The 23,213-nt window shown below is 35.5% G+C and overlaps 1 protein-coding gene across 1 annotated transcript in view; it reads right to left on the bottom strand.

Annotated features, from left to right (window-relative positions):
* The window catches only part of GABRG1 (gamma-aminobutyric acid type A receptor subunit gamma1), a 70,236-nt gene extending 49,672 nt beyond the window's left edge, over positions 1 to 20,564 (bottom strand). The window contains exons 1-2 of the mRNA XM_039218182.1: positions 20,391 to 20,564; positions 7,333 to 7,481 (exon numbers count right to left, since the gene is read on the bottom strand). Of these exons, the coding sequence (XP_039074113.1) occupies positions 7,333 to 7,481; positions 20,391 to 20,494 (253 nt within the window). The 5' untranslated portion in view covers positions 20,495 to 20,564. The remainder of the gene's footprint in view (positions 1 to 7,332; positions 7,482 to 20,390) is intronic.
* Positions 20,565 to 23,213: the final 2,649 nt, after the last annotated feature.

Below are 23,213 nucleotides of genomic sequence, written 5' to 3'. Positions count from 1 at the left end.
TCAACACACATGGAGATGAGAGCTCTCCTTTTTGTGACAACATAACAATGACTGAAGAAAACATGTACTCCCATAGCAAATTACATTTTTCATAGATGGAAAGCAGGTATAAATGACAGTGGATTATTTTTGCAAAGCCTCTCTCTGCGTTGTGATACTAAGTATCTCACCAGAATACAGCAGAAACTCTCAGTGGGAGTGAATATATGGAAAAAAATGGACATTTTGGGCACCTTAAAGAAAGTGCAGAGAATAGTATGAAGAAGCAAAAGAAAAAAGAATTTAAAAAGAAGAAAGAAGTGAGGTCAATGAAATTTCCACATTCAGCTTCCACATAGTTAAGACAAAACGGAATTTCTACAGTTGACAAAGCCAACTGTAGAAATGGATAATCAGTTTGTAATCAGAAGATATAAAATAAAATGGATTTAAAAATATTTTCTTCATTATTATTTTTAATCATGCTTTCTTGGATGACATATTCAAATAAAGATATCTTTAATAGACTGTGTAGCTTCTGGGTTACTTTTTTATATTAATTCAGATAAATAAATTAATTAAGGTTAATTACAAATTATTTCTGGTCAATTAAAAACTCTAATGCTAGAACATAAGTTTAATGGTCTTTTCCATTAAAAAAAGAAATAAACCCATTGATTCATATGATACCATTATAACACACTAACTCTGAAATAACCATAACTAGTGTTTTTCTTGCCACAGAGTACACAGCAGGAGTTTTCAACACAAAGATATCACATTTAGGTCCATATATAATTTCCAGGACTTGCTAACAAAGAAAAGTCAACTAGCACTCACCATTTCCCTCTGCAGGTTACATATGGACACATAGGTATTTAGATACGTGTGGATAAAAAGGTACATATGGATAAATAAGCACTTAAGTGTAGTCTAATACCTTAGACAGCAATACTTACACAGTAATCCAGAAAAGATACTAACACAATTTTGCATAGAAAAAAATGCCCACCAGGAACACTTCAGCAGTCAAGTCATTTATTACATATACAGGTAAAATGCTACTTTGCCTACTTAAATATAAATTAATCAAATTGAATTAAAGTAAAAATGTATTCTCTTAGCCAAACTAATGATATTTCAGTACTCAATAGCCAATAACCAATTTAAGTATTCAATACACATATAGGATAATTTTAATATATATTTAATTATCTATTTTAATATAACTTAATTTGTATGTATTTAAGCAAATATATGTATAAAATGTATATCTGCAGTTAAACATCTCTGTAGGCACCAGACTTAGCAACCTGCTCCTGCTCCTATACCTGACCAGGGTAAAAGAAAGAGAGGAGCTGTGGGTTCTAGAGAGAGAAAAGCAGTGGAGTATCTGCACATCCACTCTTTAATGTGTCTAGGATATTTTAATTTCTTGTGGGCGTAATTCACATCAAAAGAAGTTGACTGGGCTAGAAGGATCTCTCCAGGTTTTTGACCCAAGAAAGTTGTCCACCAGCAGCACATATCTTATATCTGTTGATGGAAGGGCTCAGGCTGGTGCAAGGTAGAACCATCTAGTTTTCCCAGGTCAAAGAAGTAAGCAGTATAAAATGCCTATGAACAAGCAACAGAATACAATCCTACCCTCCTACTCATACAAGTTGTTACTTATACAAATGCCTCTCAAAGGACATCAAAGGCCAGATGGGACTTGCCCGAAATGAAGTAGAAACTAACAAGACAAAGGTTTCAACTGCACCCAATAAAATGAACACAAAGACCATCCCTCTTCGTAGCTCCTGGATGTTCCCATCACTAGGAACCTCAAACACTTAAGCAGGTGGAATAAAAGAGCAGATCAGACCTACTCACCACCTCACCCCACCAAGTCCCTCTCTAGTGGCACTTGTCTACCCCATGACCTGGGAGAGTGAAAGCATTGATTCTGTTCAGATATTAATTTTTAGATTAGTTCAAACAATTTGAATCACTAAAACCCTTGGAAAACCATAGACTCTACCCTAAAATTTGTTAAGAAATAAAAAAACATTAAAAATAGTGTTAAAAGTTCACTAGAATTACACAATCTTTTAATGTTAATTTGTTAAGCTTAGAAGTCCTCAATAAGCTGACTGTATAAATTTTCATAGCACCGATGAAGAGTAAAGATACCAATGATATTCTGGACAGAAAAGAATGCCTGCAAAGGTCATCTAAACAAGTCAGCCTTTCATTATATATATTCTGAGGTACACAGATAAAGTGCTACTATGCTTGGTAGTATTATCAAGGTTCTTGGACATGTTTAATCTACACTATTAAACAAAGTGATGATGTCACAGATGTACATAGAATTTGAAAATCCTTATCTTGATCTGAAATAATATATTTAAAATGCTAAAGAGATAAAGTAGAGCTATCAATATGGCCCTACACATGGAATAAAAAAGATTATATACACTAGCTTCTATTCAGCAAATATACATTCAGCAAATATTAAGTGAGTCTTAAATTTATGCTTCAGGCACTGCTTTAACAACTAAGGGTATGGCGATTTCTACTTTTAGGGAACTTATTTATTGGAAGAAAACAGAATATCAACTAATAATAGTGAAATATGGTAAGTAAAATGTAACTACAGGTTTCTGCTTCTTATGATAAATAACTGGTATCAAATTAACCATCTCAATGAACATAACTATAAACTTTATTTAAAATTTTTAAAATTATTGAAAGAATCAATAATTTAATTAGCAGAAGCTAACAAAATCAGGATTTGATTCAACAAGCTATTGGAAGGAATGGAAATGGAGTGATATAAGCTCTACATTATGCTGACCACTTTTCCCCATTGGTGCATTTGCTGTTTTACTGCACAGAAATGGCTTAGAACTTGCATCTGTCTCATTGGCTGGAGTTAATGTCTGTCCAGACAGCTAAGCCTTCTCTGCAATTAGGAAACAACAGAGAAGAATTTAATCAAACATTCTACCTGCAATTTCTCCTCAAGGTATTTACTAATTCCTAAATTGTGCAGATGCACAGTGTGATGCTAAGAAACCTAATACAAATCAGCTGATAAGCACCTAAAATACTATGTAGATATTTCAGCTATTTCAATCAAGGAGAGGGGCCATCAAGGAGAAGAGTCCTAGTACAAACCTCAGGCTATCAGTGAAAACACTTCAAAAGTTTATGGCCTGGGTAAAAGGAAAGTTTTACAAAAGGAAATATACCAGTTTGGGCCAAATGAAGGCAATTTCCTTTACTTGATAACCAAAACAAAATTAGAATCCTCTTTGGAAGGAAATAACTTCATCTAAATCTCTATTATTTTTAATATACTCTGCTGGGATTCAATAAAAAATCAACATACAATAAATGAAACAGAGGCAAATCACATTAAACCAAGAGATAAAGTGAAAAAGAATTTTTTAAGAAGTCACACAAGTGGTCAAGATACTGTGATTATCAAACACTAAAATAATGAAAGTTAATATGTGTAAGAAAATAGATGAAAAGATGGCAAATATGGTGTCTGACTTCAGCTAGGTTCATGATCTCACGGTTCGTGGGGTGGAACCCTATGGCAGGTTCCGTGCTAACAGCTCAAAGCCTGGAGCTTGTTTCAGATTCTGTGTCTCCTACTCTCTCTGCCTCTCCCCTGCTAGCACTCTGTCTGTCTCTCTCTCAAAAATAAATAACATTAAAAAAATTAAAAATCAGTTGCAAATACTACAAGTAAGAATTATTAATCCAGAAAAGAGGCCAATAATAAAAAAGAGAATGAAGGGCACCTAGATGATTCAGTCACTTACGCATCTGACCCTTTTTTAAAAATTTTTTAAATGTTTTTATTTATTTCTGAGAGAGAGACACACACACATACACATAGTGTGAGCAGGGGAGGGTCAGAGAGAGAGGGAGATACAGAATCTGAAGCAGGCTCCAGACTATGAGCTGTCAGCACGGAGCCCAATGCGGGCTCGAACCCACGAACTATTATAACATCATGACCCGAGCCAAAGTTGGCACTTAACTGACTAAGCCACCTAGGAGCCCAAGCTCTTGATTTCAGCTCAGGTCATGATCTCACAGATCATGGAGTCTACCCCCACATTGAACTCTGTGCTAACAGCACAGAGCCTGCTTGGGATTCTCTCTCTCCCTCTCTCTCTATGCTCTTCCCCAACTCACACTCTCTCCCTCTCTCTCTATGCTCTTCCCCAACTCACACTCTCTCCCTCTCTCTCTCTCTCGAAAATTAAAATAAACATTAATTTTTTAAAAGAAGAATGAAAAACATAAAAAGGAAAATTATGTGAAAACATTTGAGACTTACTGAACACAGGAAAATGTCAAACATATCTGCAATGAAGTCACAAAGAAATTGAGATAGAAAAAAATATTTGAAGAAATATTGGCCAAGAATTTTCCAAAAGCAATCAAAGATTCCAACAAATAGATTCAAGTAGCCATATGAACTCTCCCAAATACCAAAAACAAAACAAAAAATCTGGGGACCTTTTATAAAACCTTATATAAGTCCACAGACAAAAAACTCCTACAAACAGAGATAAAAGAGTTTATTTCTAGAACAGCAACATTGCTGTTGAAAAGTGATTTTAAACAGAAAAAATAGACTGTAGAAAGAAATGGAGCGAGGTTTATAAAGTTTGGAAAGGAAGCAGCAACTATCCTGGTTTTAAATGTTCATTGAAAATATTCAAATGGAGGCCACACAAAAAAATATTTTCATATAAAAATGGAAATAATGTTTTGCCATGAAACACTGTACGGAATATTTTTCTAAAAATAGGAACACAGTACTGTTGAAAGTGAAGAATAACAAATGGGACGGGTGCCTGGGTGGCTAAGTCGGTTAAGCATCCGACTTCGGCTCAGGTCACAATCTCATGGTTTGTAGGTTCAAGCCCCATGGCCAGCTCTGTGCTGACTGCCAGCTCAGAGCCTGGAGCCTGGAGCCTGTTTCAGATTCTGTGTCTCCCTCTCTCTCTGACCCTCCCCTGCTCACGTGCTCTCTCTTCCTCTCAGAAATAAGTAAAACATTAAAAATTTTTTTTAAAAGAATAACAAATGGGATAATTTCATGGTAAAAACGAATTGCTTTTGGGGCGCCTGGGTGGCTTAGTCGGTTAAGCGTCCGACTTTCGCTTAGGTCATGATCTCGCGGTTCGTGGGTTCGAGCCCCGCGTCGGGCTCTGTGCTGACTGCCAGCTCAGAGCCTTGAGCCTATTTCAGAGTCTGTGTCTCCCTCTCTCTCTGACCCTCCCCTGCTCACGTTGTCTCTCTCTCTCTCTCTCCTAGAAATAAATAAAAATATATTAAAAAAAAAAGAACATGTTAAAAAAAACTAATTGCTTTTAAACACTTTAATAATAATAGTCTATTTTGGTATTTCAAAATATACAATAAAAATACATGGATATATGGGGCACCTGGGTGGCTCAGTATGTTAAGTGTCCAACTCTTGATTTCAGCTCAGGTCATGATCTCATGGTTCATGAGATTGAGCCTTGCATTGGGTTTTGCACTGACAGCATGGAGCCTGCTTGCGATTCTATCTTTCCCTCTTTCTCTGCCCCTCCCCTGCTTGCAAACTGGTCCCCCCCCCCAAATAAATAAAAACTTTAAAAGTTTATAAAAGAAATCCCAAAAAAGGAAAAACAAAACCTCAGATATTAAATACAAAAATATCACAAAAGTTGTTATTATGAAACAACTTAACACTAGTAAATTTGAAAATATATTTTCCTTAAGAGGTTCGGCTTACTAAACTTGACTATGAAAGTAATTCAACTGGGAATTCTGGGTGGCTCACAGTCTGTTGAGCTGGTTTAGTGTCTGACTCTTGATATGAACTCATGATCCCAGGGTTGTGGGATCAAGCTCTGGTTGGTCTCCACGCTGATAGTTTCGAGACTGCTTTGAATTCTTTCTCTCCCTCTCTCTCTGCTCTCTCCCACTTATGGTTGCCCATTCTTTCTCTCAAAATAAAATAATAAACATTCAAAAATTAAATACAGTAATTGAGTTGTTAAAAAATTTTCCCAAAATCAAAATCTAGACCAGCATGACTTCCCAAATAATTTTCCAAAATATTTAAAGAAAAAATATCATCCATTTTCGATAAACTCTTTTAGAAGGAGGGAAAACATAACTCATTTCTAGATGCCAGCATGATCTTGGTTCCACAACTGAAAGAGACATTAAGAAAAATAAAATAAATGGCTAATATCCTTCATGAACATGGACATCAAATTCCACAACAAAATATTATCAAACTTAATCTAGTGATATTTTGTAAAGTTACCATATCACAACCAACTGGTATTTATTACATAACTGCAAAGTTTTAAAAATCACACAAAGCTACTTACAGAACAAACAGTAAGTAGAATAAAGGGAAAAAAAACAATGAACATGATTGTTTCAGTGGGTGCACAGAAACCATTCGAAACACTTGGGGAAAAAGAATTCTGGTAAATAAGAAGAGAAAGGAACTAACAAGTGTTTTAAAATAGACGCCTACAGCAATCATACCTAATAGTGAGATATGAATTGCTTTCCCCGATATCAGGAACAACCCAAGACTATTCAAAATGTACTCTAGTCCTACCCAGGTCAACATGGCATGAAAAAAAGCATAATTTTGGAAATAAACTAAAATATTCTTTATTTCACAAACACATATAAAGAGAGAGAGAGACATGACACTTTGGTATAGTAAAATTTGGTATTTGTATAGTAAAAATTTGGTATAGTAAAAATTCAATATGGTAAAGATTTCAAGTTCTCTATATTGACAATAGATTTAATGCAATCCCAATAAAAATGTTGGCTGATCTATATTTTTTGTTTGTTTTAAAAAAGTCACAGGGGGCACTTAGAAGTTAATTATTATAAAACGTATACAAAAATATAAATGACTGAGAGGAACAAAGTAGGATTACCTGCACTATTACTGGCTTAGAATTCTACATTAATTAAATCAGTGCTGCACTGGAACAAAACTAGATCCGTATTTACCTTTCAAATACTCTCTTTTATGAAATATCTCTCGGCTTTTCAGGCAGTTTTATCAAAACTTTGCTGTTGTACCCTTTTATTGCAGGAGTTGTAAAATAGTTATATCAAAAATATTTAATGCCTTTCTTCCACATCAGATTGCAAATTTCTCAACAGTTCCAATTTAACTAATAATTATCAAATTTAGCAGTCTCTGACATACAACAGACACTCAAGGAATATGAGTTATACGATTAAAGTAACATCAGTAAATAAGATTTTCATAGTCACAAAAACCCCAAATAGATAACTCAAACTTACCTCCTATATCTGGGCGAAGTTTATTGTCATAGCCTTGCAGCAAGGAGTTGAGAATTTGTGTTATATCTCCTTCATGAATCTTTGGTGCCAAGACCCAAGTTTTGTTCACTGTTAAATCCTCATCGTCTTCATCATCCACTTTATCAACACTAAATAATTCAAAAAATTGTAGAAATGTCAACAAATTGTGTATTTAAAAACACAGTTTAAGGTAATCACAAGTCATAATTTTGTTAGGAAGTAGTAAGAGAGGTAAAAGCATTAAAAATATATTTTACATTCAGTGAGACTGATACTTTCTTCATATGAACCATGCTGATATAATAATACTCAGAAATTAAGAATTCAGAACAAGAAATGTAGCACCCATAATTTTGAAATAATAAGTTAAATATTGGCCACCTCCACAGTTGTCATTTAAGGTCATAGAGATTATGCACCGAAAATGTGAACGATGGTCTTAGATTTGTGCAGTATATCATCTGTACAACTCTATATGGTGACTCTAAACCACCATATCCCAAAATAAAAAAAAAAAAAATTAAAAGGTAAAAGGCAATAATTGCTGTAGTGAGATATTTTAAAATGAATGTGTAGAAAAGAAGAACAAAGGAAAATATATTGAACACATCTATGCCCCTTCCTTTCAATTCAGAAGAACCCAGACACTATATTCTAAGAACTTTTTCAGAGATTGTCATGTCACCAAATCAGTAATGGTAACTCACCTGCTACATCTATGGAGGGGGACGGGACTTTCAAGTTTTATGAACAGAAGTGAAACTTTAGAAACCAAATAACACCATTGCTTTCATTTTGTAAATGAGAAAACTGAAGACGGTAAGGAAGTAGCCAAAGTACAAACTCACTTTTATTAGCAAACCTGAGAAACAAGTCCTTACTAACTCTCCAGTTAAAGCTTCCTGCTATTCCCCTCTGTTTAACAAGCATAAGGAGGGGCGCCTGGGTGGCTTAGTCGGTTAAGCGTCCGACTTTCGCTTAGGTCATGATCTCACGGTTCGTGGGTTCGAGCCCCGCGTCGGGCTCTGTGCTGAGTGCCAGCTCAGAGCCTTGAGCCTATTTCAGTTTTTTTTTCTCTCTCTCTCTGACCCTCCCCTGCTCACGCTGTCTCTCTCTCTCTCCTAGAAATAAATAAAAATATTAAAAAAAAAAAAAACAAGCATAAGGATTCAGCTTAATTCTGTGCTGTGGTAGAAAATGCAGCAATATAGATATTCATCTACAATTCATCAAAAGTAACAAACTATTCATCACTACTCATAAAAATTGCCATCTTCAAATGACTATGATCATTCTAGACTTATCACTTTACTCCATAAATTTCAGCCCTCCAGTGAAAAAGGTTAGAAGAATAAACATTTACATTGGTGAAATCAGGTAAATCCAAAATATATTAGTTATTTCCAAATGTTTCAGAGATAGGCTTCCCGCTAGCAGGAAACAGGCAAATTTATCTCAGTATCTTTAGTTATTTTTCCACACTATCCATTTGGATCTCTTTTGCTTTGGACCTAAAACATCTTCACTAATGCAGACTACACCCTCTTTATCTTTTAACTTTTTTTTCTGTTTTATTGAGATATAGCTGATGTATATTATAGTATGAATTTAAGATGTATAACATAATAATTTGATATAGAAAATGATTACCACAACAAGCTTAGTTAACATCCATCCTTTTTATCCTTAACAAATACAAATTTTAACATTGTAAATGAAAACTTCACCTTTAAAGTATCCTCTACTCATTTCTTCTCCATTGTAATTATATTGATAATTATTATGGACAGATAATTATATAGGGCCACAGATGACCTACAACAGACATGTAGTATCAGTGAGAAACTGATGTTGTAAGCCACTGAGATTTGGGGGTAGTTTACTACCACTGTATACAACTTAAATTTCCATGTAAACACCTATGGTATATTTAGTGAACAGGTTTTCAATGAAATGCTATTTATATTAATTGTTTTTTTGTATTTAACTTCAAAAAGTATATAGTACTGAAATATAGGTATATGATATCTTTAAAATAATTTATTTTCTCTGGATGAAATATATACATATACACACACATGCATTCATTCATATACTAAATCGCTGAAAATACTGAAGTATTAAGAGTCCCTGCCAGTGTGTCCTCCAGGAGCATTATCTTATCCAATTAGAATTGCTAAGATATTGGCAACAACCCAAATTTTAGAGCATCCATTTAGCTTTAACTCCCAGTTTATGGAATGAAACAGCTGGTGGTTTGAGGCAGGCCACTGCACATATAAGCAGTCGATCTTTCTCTGAAATATGATTGTAGTCAAATGGAAGTTTCCATTAAAAAAAATAAAAGGCTCTTCTGTTTTTTAACAGTAGCAAAATCCTGATAATCCCAAAGTACAAACTCATAGTGATTTATAGCCCTCTTTTCCCAGCTAGCTTGGAGGTAATATGAGAATCTCAGTGCTACCACAAAGCTAACTGTGCTGATTTTTGGCAATAATAGAAAGGAAATTTCATTATAATTAATTTTCTGTATCTTCCCTCCAAGCTTTCTGAATTACCTTCAGGATATTCATTAATTACATTAAGGTCTTATTGGTAATATTTTGGTGATTAAAAAGCACTTGTCATAATTTTAAAAATAGTTCACATAGTTGATCTGATGTCTCCATATCTTTCACAGGATGGGGATTATTTGCAATGTGTACATATGTTGAGTGACCATTCACATGGGGAAATAAGTATGATTTTCTTAGGTAACACTGAGCATTTCTTCACTCATACTCAAGCACTTCTTTTAAATAATTTGACTAATATAATTTTATAGTTAATGGAAATACATTTATATCACTGAGCATAAAATTTTAATAACTATTATTTTAAAGATTGACATTTTTATTGTTACTATCAACTACTGAGTACCTATAGTGCAGCATTAAGTTCTTACCATGTTTTAGTAATTGTGTGCTAGGTTCTTTCTACATTTTATGACATTTAATCCAGAGTAATCCCATGAAATAAATATTAATGTTTCTATTTTACAGATGAGAAAAAATATATTTATAGAATTTCCAGGACATACCTTTTAAAATAATAGAACCAGGAAGATTGACTTAATGTGAAGATTTGTTTTGTCCCTCTCATTTTTTTGTTTTTTTTGGAAGTTTCCATAATATCATCACATTTTATCTTTATTAAAAATTTCAGGGTGGTTGGACTGTAAGTTTTCTTTTCTTTTTTTTTATTTATGAGAGAGAGAGAGTGACAGTTTTATTTATTTCTGAGAGAGAGAGAAAGAGGCAGAGAGAGAGAGAGACAGTGTGAGCAGGGGAGGTTCAGAGAGAGAGGGAATCACAGAATCTGAAGCAGGCTCCAGGCTCTGAGCTGTCAGCACAGAGCCCGACATGGGGCTGGAACCCACGAACTGTGAGATCATGACCTGAGCCAAAGTAAGACGCTTAACCCACTGAGCCACCCAGGCGCCCCTTGGACTGTGAGTTTTCTAATTCATAAGAACACAGCAACTCTTATGGTAAGTAATTAGTATATTTGCATTGTGCATGGATAGGATGCTTAATCTCCATCACTGAATTCCAAAAGGTTGGAATAATAATTTCAAAGAATCACACACATATGCTCTGACAAAAAAGACTTTCTAACATGTGTGTTCAACTTCCAATCCAATGCTTTAATTCATGTATAGAGTAAATATCATGTACTACAAATGTGCCAAGTCCTGAAAATAAGACAAAGTTGTATTCCTGATCTAGATTATCTTATTTTCTAATAAAGGAGAAAACAATTTAAACAAACAATACAAAAAAAACATAATATATAAAGATATTATTACAGTATTATTTGTAATAGCACAAATTTTAAATAATAAGAGTGCATTTAAGTAAATAATTATATAGCCCTGTGATGTAATGAATGTACCCATTTGATTGGTTTTGTGAACAGTTTGTAAAAAATAGGACATTATTTTCATAATTTAATGTTATGTATAATATATAACAATTTGCTCTTATCAAAGCCTATGGATAAAATGGCTGAAGATTTAGCATAATGAGTATACTAAGTATTCTATGCTAAGTTGAGCTATAGAAATTGAATTTTTTTTGTATATTCATAGTATGCTATGATCTTTCTGAGCAATTTTATAATATAAATACATGAAAAGGAGTTCATTTGTCATTAATGCCTACCTAAAAATGAACTGCCTTTTCCTATACATCAAATAGTATTCTGAAATAAATTCCTAATCATAAAATTAAATAATTCAATAGAGCCTTTTAGAGAGAGAAGCAGAGCTTTATACTCGGTCAAGAAAACACCAGGGGCAGCCCAGAAAATTTGCTACTCAGTTCTCCCTCCACCAGAACATGGTTGACTGATGGCCCACCTGCGGGCCCTCTAGACCAGACCTGCATCTACACCAGACCCAAATTTCCCTTGGGCTGCTCTTAGCAAGAACTGAACATAGTGCAATTTTAGGACAGCTCCATTCCTACAGGACCAGGGGCTCCCCTAAAGGGCAGCTTATGTTAGACCACTCTCACTGGGCTGCCCAAAACTTGATTCGAAGTCTGAGACTCTTTTGACACAAACTTTTCTTTCTCCTCAACTTTCACAAGTGTCAGACTTCCATTATTATCTGAAGCCTCTGTCTCCTTATCTCCACTTCCTCCCATTTACCTTACACAGATATTTCTCTTAAAAAATCTCTTACATCTCTAACCTCGTCATGGTATCTGCTTCTCCAAAGCTTCTGCTTCTCACATGTTATTTAACTGACACCGCTAACTATTTACTAAAGAAAAATTTGAGTCACATACATCAGTGTTGGATTTTTTTGTTTTTATTAGACTATTTTTAATACATTATACAAATCAATCAGTTTATATAATTACTGTTTGTGAAAAAGTACTCTAATGAGTTATTACCATTCTTAATAAAACAACCAAAAGGTTGGAGCCAGTAATAATGATAGACTAAGTAAAGCAAGGTATGCTCTACCAAATAAATATAAGGAGAATTACAAACAGAATTATAAAGGTATATGTACTATACCTAGAAAAAAATAATATAGGTCTATAGCAAGTCAACCAAGTAATATAAATGGTTTTTCACACAGAGGTTAAACATTCATCAGAGTTTTGCCCAGCATGGCCCTGGTTTATACCTGTTGTCTTAGAATAATAATAGCACCCTCTTTTATTCACAAAATGACCTAATTTGGATGATAAATTATATAGTCACCCTGTATATAGTGCATATAAAGGTGACTGCAAATGTCCTGGTTCTGACACCTGGGGAAAACTCTTCCATTAATCTGTTTAGATGGTTAAGACCAAACTCCAAAGCCAGGCCTCATCTGTGATCTGTTGTTCACGAGAGATTAGCATTAGTTCGTAAATTTCAAATATGCTTTTATAAGCATAAGACAAGTGGTAAGTTCCAAGAAAGAAACATACCTATTCTAATGTTTCTGGGTAGGAGACGTCCTAATGTCAAAGCCTACAGGAGCTAGCTTTTAGAGACGAGATATTGATTTTAGAACTGAAATTCAAAGAAAATAAAAGTAAAATAAAAAAACGAATGTTCTTGCTTTCCTTTTTCTTTTATATTCTAGCTGCTAAATTCTTTTGTACAAAGCTCCCTTCTACAATCGTAGCTCTGAATCATTTTTATTGTTTGTAAAAGTTAGTAGGGAAGCAAAAGAAGTAAAAGCGTGGTAGATAACAGGGTTACAGATCTGCACTTCCAAGTTTTAGAGAGGTGAAATGATAGTCCACTCAATTCTATGAGTTTCTTTTTTAGCACAATGGAATATAAGACTCATCACTTAACACACATAGAGAGAATACTTAGGAAATTTGAGGTAGGAGAAGGGAGCTTAGCCTGGAACATTGAGTGTGTTCACTCAATGTTTCCAATATGCCCAGGGGCGCCTGGGTGGCTTAGTCGGTTAAGCGTCGGACTTTCGCTTGGGTCATGATCTCGCAGTTCGTGGGTTCGAGCCCCGCGTCGGGCTCCGTGCTGACTGCCAGCTCAGAGCCTGGAGCCTGTTTCAGAGTCTGTGTCTCCCTCTCTCTCTCTGACCCTCCCCTGCTCACGCTGTCTCTCTCTCTCTCTCTCTCCTAGAAATAAATAAAACATTAAAAAATTAAAAAAAAAATATGCCCAGTGTCTAATTCTCCCATAAAACTGACCGCATTGCATCTTAATTAACTACCTTATTTATTTATTTATTTATTTATTTAAAACTATTTATTTTTGAGAGAGGGACAGACAGACAAGAGTGTAAATGGGGAAGGGACAGGGAGGGAGACACAGACTGAAGCAGCCCCCAGGCTCAGAGCTGTCGGCGCAGAGCCCCGTGTGTGAGGCTCGAATTCATGAACCACAAGACTATGACCTGCGTCAAAGTTGGACACTCAACTGACTGAGCCACCCAGGCGCCCCCTTAACTACCTTATTTGTTTACGACCTTGTCCAAGCTCCTTGAAGGCAGGGATTAAGGTTTCCAATGTGATATAATTGGCATCTAGCCCAAAGCCTGACACATAGTAGGTGTTCCATAAAAAAAAAATTCACTGAATATATGGAAAGAATATTCGAGCTCATCTCGCTATTTGCAAGTAAAATTACAGTGGATCAGGAAAATAAACAAATAAAAACAAAAACTATTGGCCTTAATAGGAGAATTTGTTAATGTAACTAACCTAATATAAAATTAATTTAAAGAACAAAGTAGCTTTCTGGTACCAAAGCCAGTACTGGTACTAGTACTAATCCCTCACAAATAAAAACAAAAAATTTTTTCATAGTGACAGTATGACTTATAAAATTATTAAGAGGAAATGTAACAGGAAAGCTATAAGCCTTATGTGTTAAAAAACTGAAGCCTATAGGAACAGAAAAAAAAAGGCAAAGTAAATATTTTTGGCTATAAAACAATATTGTTAATATATAATCCCCAAATAAACTTGAAATTTAATGAAATTTTAATCAGAATCCCATAGTTCATATGTATGAGGTTAAAATCATAAGTAAATAGAAGAATCAATATCAGTTTATAAGAAATTATTGAAAAAGAATTATTAGACGAAATTTGCCCTGACAATAAAAAAGAAAGCATATTCTTAGAGGAAGGAAAATAAACTATAATTTTCACTATAGTCTATTAAAAAGAGACCATTGGGTTAAAGATATATTAAAATAAACACCACATTCTCTATTGTTCTAATTTACATACATAGACCCTGACAGAACATAAATTAGAAACAATAAAATTCTTCATGACACTCACATCCCCTAAGACTTTGAGGCTCTTAGGAATCAGATAAATTCTATAAGTCTGCTAAAAATTTTACAAAGTGGAGGCATAATATTGAGGCTTATTAAATTATAAAACATATTAAAAGATCTAAAATGTAAATGGAAGAAAGAAATGGCAATGTATTCCTCTGAATCCAGAAAAAGATACCTTTTTTTCTTAAGTCTTAGGATCACAAAATGAGAGGTTAAAATATATTCACTGGCATAAGGATGCTCTCAGACCATTCACTTAAGAAAGCAGAGAATACAGATCGGTAGAGCAGAAACAAGAAAAATATCTTTCTAGTCATTCCAGTTATGATAATTTGGAGGTTTTTCAAAAAGAGCTGTTACTAAGGAAATGTTCTCTCTCTCTCTCTCTCTCTCTCTCTCTCTATCTCTCTCTCTCTCTCACTCTCTCATTATGTCTTTCTTCTTCACTAATACTAACCCAAATTTATGCCCGTGACAGTTGAGATCATTGTCTTTTCCCAGAGTTGCAGTTAATGCCAGACTCCATGATGTCCCCACTATGGTCCCTCTAAACTGAATACCAATTGTAGCATTTCATCATCAACATAAACTACCAAAGTGCAGGTTCACTGGGGACAGGGGCTCTGCCTTCTTTGTCCTGTACATCTAGCATATATTCTGTTCCATATATGTCCATACACAGGACACAAACGCGATTAGGGGAAGGATTCTGTCTTACTTACCACTGCATCCCCAGCTGTCAGAACTCTGCTTAACACACAGTAGGCACTGAGTAAATATTTGCTGAATGAGTGCTAATGCTCAATAGATGTTTACTGAATGAATTAATAGCTAAGACTATTTCCTGAAACATGAGGCTTCAAGTTGGTTCAACTATTTTAGTGCAGATAGAATTAGATTCTGAGATATTTAAAAATAGAAAGAGACATAAATTTCATCTGCCTCCCACAGAGCATAAGAACTCTAACAAGCTTCTGCTTGAAGAAATCTAGTGATAAGGCATCCATAATTTTGTTAGAGGCCTTTTGTGTTGAAAGAAAATTTGACTTCACGTAGCTTTCACTACTCATTATAGTGTGTCTGTTACACCTATGTGTAATAAATTCAACCATCATTTTATTCAGCATCCCTAAAAATAAGTTGCTATCTGAATCTTCAAAAAACCTTATCTGGAATCCAAATTCTTGCTTTTAACTCTTTATCCTATGGCGTTTTTCTAGATCAAGTGTCCTACTTTGTTACAGGTCTTCTTAAAATAATTAATCGAGCACTACACATAATATTCCAGATTATGTGATAACTACACAGAGTTTTATATCAATCTATCAATTGTATCCTCTGTCCTCCCTTTCTTTCATCATTCCTTTCATCCCCTTCTTCCTTTTCCCCCCTCCATCCACAGTCATGTTAATTGCTTGGATTTAAATTGCGTTTGTAATCTGAAAAGTGTGGTGGTTGGTTAAGAATGCATGCCGGCTCTGGGTATAGAATACATGGGCTTGAGTGCTGGATTCAGCACTTGTCAGCAAGAGGATGTTGAGCGAGTTCCTAAAAATTGCTGTGCCCCAGTTTTCCCTTCTGCAAAATGGGGAGAATAATAGAATCCAAACATTATTCTCCCTTCATACTTGATTGGTAATTTGGCTAAGTATAATGTTCCAGGCTGAACATTTGTCTTTAGAATTCTGGAGACCTTTCCCCCATAGTCTTCTGGTATTGCTGATAAGAAATCTCATGGCTGTCTAATTCTCTTTCCTTGATTGAGATCCATTCCAACACCAGACTCTTCTGTTTAATGTTGGAGTTCTGAATGTCTATTTCTTTATTGTGACTACAAGATGTTCGGCTTTATTAATACCATAAATCTAGGCCTAGACATGAGTAAAAGCTGCATATAGGTTGTACTCATATCTAGTCTATTTCCCACTGCAAATGAAGCACGTTCTACCCTGTATGGCATGTAACAGGCATTCAAGAAATACTCCTTGAATGAAAGAATAAATGATCTTTCTGGAATCCCAGCGAAATCTAATAATGCATAAAGGTTCAAGGACTTTACTGCGCTTGAGACAACTTGGACCAGTATAAAAATCACTGTAATTCCCAGATTATCTGTCGTTATATCTTTTCAGTTAAAGTTTTAAGTGCTATGTACTTTGCACAAATTTTCTCTCTTGGTCTTGAGACAAGCTGGAAAGGAGGATGTCATTTCTATTTTCACAAATGAGGACTCTCTGCCTCAGAGATTTTCCTCAAATCACCCTAGTGGGAAATGGTGGAGCTAAAACTAGAATTTGCATTCTAATGGGCAAGTCCAGGATTCTCAATTGGTGCCATGTATACATGTGAATTATTCTCCTGAGGTCCCTATACTTAATTTATGCCCACCTACCTCTCTTTTCCTCTTTCCCTCGTGGCAGTCATGTATTATATTTTGATAATATCTCAAGAGCCTTTTCCCCCAGTTTTCCACCCTAACTTATCTCCTTTCCTTTGGGACCTTGCCTTCATTAATATTTTCTTAGACAAATTTTAATCACCTTTATATAATTATAAAATATTAGATTAGCTTATTTAATGATTGAATGAAAAGTCAAACATTTCCGTTTGCTGCTTAGGCAAAATATATCTCATAAAATATTATGGAATAAAATGGAAGAAGGGTATACCTAAAAGAGTCTAAACACAGGAGATTTATCAATAATGGTATTTGCATTTTAGCTTCAAAAGCATTTTGTCTCTCAGTCTTTCTTTGAATTTATTTTATTGTTATGGAATATCATTACTCAGTAATTTTGTCTTCAAGTTTGCATTGTATTGTATTAGAAAATTAAGTCAAAAATCTCTATGCCTAAAGAAAAATTATTCACTATCACCTCCACAAAATATATTACTGAAATTACTTGAAAATAAGATATTTTAGAAAGCAAATGTATTTGAATATTTTCATTTTGGCATATGAATGCTAAATTGTATGGTTATTGACACATGAAATTCTCTGAAAAAAACCAAAGCAAGTTATTTTCCCTGGCGTCTCTCAAAATATAACTTCTTAGTCAAAGCTTATCATAAATTACTTTTTAAAACAACTAAAACCTCCGACTATTTTTTCAACTCTCTTCTTAAAAATCTGATTATAATTAGATTTTCTCAACATCACAAGTAAGTCGAATCAGGCTTAAGAGATTTTAACCAACTTATCAAGATGCCACAGAGCCTCACAGAGAATAAAACACAAAAACCATGAGATTTTAGTTACAAGAGAACAGGCTTTCATAGTTCAGGAGTATAAAAATCAATATAGTGTCTCTTCTCTGTGCACTTGATGGAAACTGATGAGGAAACAAGCTATTGTCTCTGATTAGATGTAAGAAATAACGACCCCCCAATTTAGTAAATCCCCATATAGATGACTCTGATTTTAATTTTAGAAAGCAGCATGTGATATCAAAATTCTGAAAAACAGAACTGTGATTAGTTTTAGAAAGGCACCTCAAAAGAAGGCAAAAGGGAGAAGGAAATTTTAATGTAAATGGCTTATACATGCTGACACCAATTCTCTCCAACTAAAAATCAAAAGGATGAAAACTTCACCACAACTGTAGCTACTTTAAAGTGAAGACATAAACTCTCATTATGGAGGCCCTGACAGCTAATTATAAAAGCACTATATAGCTTTATTTTTTTTAATATTCTTGCATTTATGGGCCAGAATAATCCAAATTATCTGGGGTCTTGTGATAAATGAATTATTTATCTATTTTGACTGCATAACACTCCTCTCTCACTCATTCATACCTATAGTAAAACAAAGCACATGGAATTCCAATTAGAATTTCACTCCTGAAAACTGCAAGGGAAAGCCAGTAGAGCAACCCTTGAGTTATTTTGTTTCAGTTCAAATCTTAGTGACTAAGAAAACGTGTAGAAATCATTAATGATCTCCAACCACCCTTCATATCCCAGATGAAGAACCTGTTCAAGGAGATTAAAGACTCTTGACACAGATGATCATGTCTCCAGACTTCTAGAACCATCCCTGTCGATTATACTGCACAACTCTTTAATTCTGAGCAACTTGAAGAGAGTTCTGGAGCCAGTCATGAGGATCATAAGGTAAATATCCTCAAAAACAAGATATTGCTTAGAATAAACCATGTTTGTAGATAGACAGTATGTCTTTTACGAGTCGGCCTATTAGGTTGCAAAGGAAACTTGTATTTATAAAGGTAGAGGAGCACACAAGTTGTTATTCAGAAAGCCACTGGGTAAATCTGTTTTTACTTATGAGAACACAGATTCATTTGCAATATTGTGAAGATTAATTAACACACTGATACATGATCTATCAAAATATCTTCTATAATTTTATAATATATTCAAAGAGATAGCCATTATTTGGTACAACTCATACACAACAAATAATGAGTCAGTTGTATGTTTGTGCCCATGCAGAACATTTAAGTTTCTAAGAGGAAAAGGTAAATAAACTAAAATTGTAATACTTAAGAAAACATTGCATGTCAAACATTTTCTGAAAAGCCTAGTATTTCTTAGCATAGCTTACTTAACCCATTCTCTATTTTTGGAGAGGAAATATAATTGTTCTATCTGTTGGTAATGACAACAATATTCACTGTAGCTATATACCAAAATTAATCATCATAATAATTTATTTCAGTAATGATACAAGTAGTTATAAAGGCATGTTTTCATCTGCTTAGTGATCACATTTTATTCTTGAGTTCTAAACAGGATCACATAATACAATACTATAATTTTAAATATGCATTTATATAAAATACAATTACATGATATATATAGTATATCTAACCTTAATAGCGTCTATGTCTTAATATATTTGAATTCCATTCAGCCACTACTCCTATATTCAAGTGCAACACCTGACCATTTTCTTTTTCTACCAGAATTATTTCAAAGTTTTATTGGAACATATTACAACCCAAGAAGCTCAAGTCTTGTTCCTGCTAAATTGGAGGCTTGGGGGATACTAGTCTCTCTCTTTGCCTCTCGGTCTCTGTCACACACACTAACACACACACACACACACACACACACACCCCACATATTCATATACATACATTTTTTTCTTACGTGGAGACAACCAATTAAAATAAAAATTATTCAGATACCTCAATAAAATATATAGGGTTATCTCCAGCTTAAATATAGCACACCCTCAAACCCAAAAGATTTTTAAGCCATATTTATAATCTCCCTTGATATAAAACTTCGGTTTTTCCAGAACAGAAAAAATAAATAAGGGAAAAAGCAACGTTAGTTTATAGAAAAGCATCATACATACCATGTTGTGTAACAAGTTTCTAAAATAACTTTCTCTTTAAAATGTAGAATTATCCAGAAAGTTCATCAGTGACATTCATTCACTAAATTTAGTAGCAAAATCATTTCTACTCCCCCCTCCCCCTTCCCAGTAACTGAACCGTTACTAGTTTCCACTGTCTCAAGTCAAACAAAACAAAACAAAACAAACTCAACTCCCCTCTACGCTTTCCCACATAGGCTCATTTCATTCTATCTGAAAATAAGTAGGTCTAATCGGAAAATAAAATGACGGTGAAATAACGCACTTGGGCCCAGGGAAATGCAAATGGATTAACTTAGAAAAAAATTTTAAAGAAAGAGAAATGAGGGGGGAGGGGATTGACACCAAAGAATAGTTTCAAGCCCTTGAATGTACTCACCAGTTTCCCAGATGCAGGGTCAGTAGCAAGAACGTCAGCCTCACCACTCTACTTTGACTCCACAGAAGAAAAGGGGAGAAGAGAAAAGCTTTCCAAGAACCCATCAGGATTGCTTTTTGGGCTCCGCTCTCCCAGCCAGGACTTTTCCCCCCACCTCAGCAGCAGCCGGGTGCGTACGAGAAGGGAGAGTGTGGGAAGGCAGTACACCTCCCAGCCAGGTAGGATGCGACTCCCAGCGGAATTGAGCAGGGGAGCCAATCAGACCGAGAGGATGCTGGCATAAATTATCTGAAAAAGAGTTGGGCCAATCTCCGGCCCACAGAGGCGGGGCTCCTTCTACTAGAAATCAGAGCCCAGTAGGGAAAAGGGCTCTGTCTTTCCACAAGAAAAACAAACCTCTTCTCTCTCGCAGCCTCGGAGGAACGTTTGAGTGGCCTTGACAGACTCCCTCCCTGGGCAAAGAAGTTTCCCTCTTCCCCCTGGCTTCCCTGCTGCCTGACTATTTCGGGGGCTACTGCCTCTTTCTCTCCAGCGTTTGGATTCTGAATCTGTCTTCCTAGGCAGACCCGTGAGAACCTTACAGTACCTAGTCGGTTTCCCCCAGGCTCACGAAGGTTCTGCTATTTTTTTGTTAGTCATCGTTGTTAATTTTGTGTGTCGGCCGGTGTCTCGTTTCTCTTTACAGAGCCAGCACCGGGCACAACGCCCGGCACAGATGAGCTCTCAGGAGATGCTGCATATATAATTGAATGAATGAATGAGCGGGCTTGGTGCATTCCTGGTAATCACGTTTCTAATCCCCCCTCCCCCTTCCGCTGCCCTTATGAGTGAGAAGACAGGCAGTCTCCTCTCTCAGGGCACCAAAAAGGATGCTCATGAATAATCCCTGGCAAGAACAGTCTCATTTTACAAACACAGAAGCAAAAATTCTATTTTAAAAATGTCCTCTTAGCCATAGGAGTTGGAGACCTATTACATGGTTAGTCCTTGCTCTCTGCTCCCTCCCCAGTTAGCTTAGCCTTTGTGGAGCTTCAGTGTTTGGTACCTAACTTCAGAGGCTCTGCTTTGAGTTTGCAGCAGAGCCCAACAGTTACCATGGCAACCAGAAGCCTCTGGCAGCTTGAACAACTGTACAGACTACAGACGAAGACAGTGGTGGTGATGGAAGCAGGCTGGCTCTGCCCAGCCATCTTCTGCCTCTATCCTTCCCCAGTCCCTGCTTCCCACTGAAGCCACCTGGGGTAGAGGTCTTAGGCAGTCTCATTAATCACCCCCCACCACCTGGAATTGATCAGAGTCGGGGTGAACCTCACGTAAAAACCAGAGTTACTTGAGAGTATTTGTCTCTGGGGCAAACGATTCAAGGCAGAAGTAACAGTGTTTGTGCAGGAGCATAAGGTAACTGTTGCTACCTTATCTCCTGAAATCACTTGAAGGAACCGGATGGGGGTAGCAAGGTTACAGATATTTTCTTGCCCAGAATAACAGATGGTGCAGTGCTGGGCTTTTCTCTTCTCTCTGATTGATTCCCCATCTTTTTAGTCTCCTCTGAAAATAGTATTGACTTCCTTGTTTTCCTTCTTCTACTAACCATTAATTAGGTGGCATTATTCTCTTCCACAAAGCATACTAGTCAAGGTAGCTCATACCAAATAATTTATATAACAATAAAGTTTCATTATAATAGATTTTGAGGTGAATAAATTTAGTTAAAAGTTGATGTCAATATAAATCTGAGTAGATTTTTTTCTGCTTTAATTAAGAATGTGCTTTGGATAGCTATTTAACTGTTTCATTGGATGCCCATACTAATTCACTGATCTGATTAGCCAGTGAGCCAGGAATTAATTCACTAGAAATATCTAGTGAATAGCAAATACCTGCCTGGTTACTCTTTCCATTATACTAACATTAGGGAAGAGTTTTTCATATATTAATAGGATATGATACTGCATAATATTATACAATAGTAGTTGATAGTTCTTCCACTAAGAATTCTTAACAAGGTTTCACTCTTGTTCTCATATATAGCTGAAAGATGCTGAAAACAGTTAAGGGAAATTAATGGAAAGGAAAGGTGAAGGATACACCCTTGGGTAATTACATGTTGCCTGTTTACTCTTATGAAAGAGAGAGGACTGGAGTAATTTCCAGACTGGGAAATTTCCTGTATTTTCCAAAGTCTAGATTTTTGACAATTTTGTATTATAATATTTTCAAATTTATCTCACTCTTCTTTCAAGTAATTTTATCTGACTCTATTCTATCTCTTCCTTTGATTTTTTTCTCCCTTTTTATAACATATGTCTTCTGGAAAACTGATCCTATTCTGCTGTCATGGTTAATTATAATTCTCTGTAAACTGAGTAAAAGGGATCTGAGCCCTCTGGAACCTGAAGAAAGAATAATTATTTTGGACATCAGCCGTGTCTTGATCCTGATGTCTGTCTCATTGGATTTAATAAATCAAATGGGGCAAGGGAATGGTGACATATATTGTGAGTTCTGAAAAAAGCCAAGTTGGTATACTATACTTAGCAAACAAACCATAGTCTCACAGACAACATGCCCCCTGGCACTCAAGGAGAAACAGATCAGGTGCCTTGCACAATTCCAGAGTCGAAGGCCAGATATTGGACCAATAAGGGACTGGTGGAAGCTCTCTGTCTTCCATTGTGGCCATCATTTCCAGCTTGAGGCAATTTGACCACATGAGACATTTATCAATATCTGGAGATATATCTTCAGTTGTCACAACTTGGTGGGTGGGGTAAGCTACTGGCATCTAGTGAGTTGAATCCAGAGTTGCTGCTACAAATTCTA

The sequence above is a fragment of the Hyaena hyaena genome, unplaced genomic scaffold (genome assembly GCF_003009895.1).
Source record: "Hyaena hyaena isolate Hyena2069 unplaced genomic scaffold, ASM300989v1 scaffold_738, whole genome shotgun sequence".
NCBI lineage: Eukaryota > Metazoa > Chordata > Mammalia > Carnivora > Hyaenidae > Hyaena > Hyaena hyaena.
Note: the sequence above shows the minus strand (reverse complement) of the source record. Positions and strands in the feature narration are given on the sequence as shown.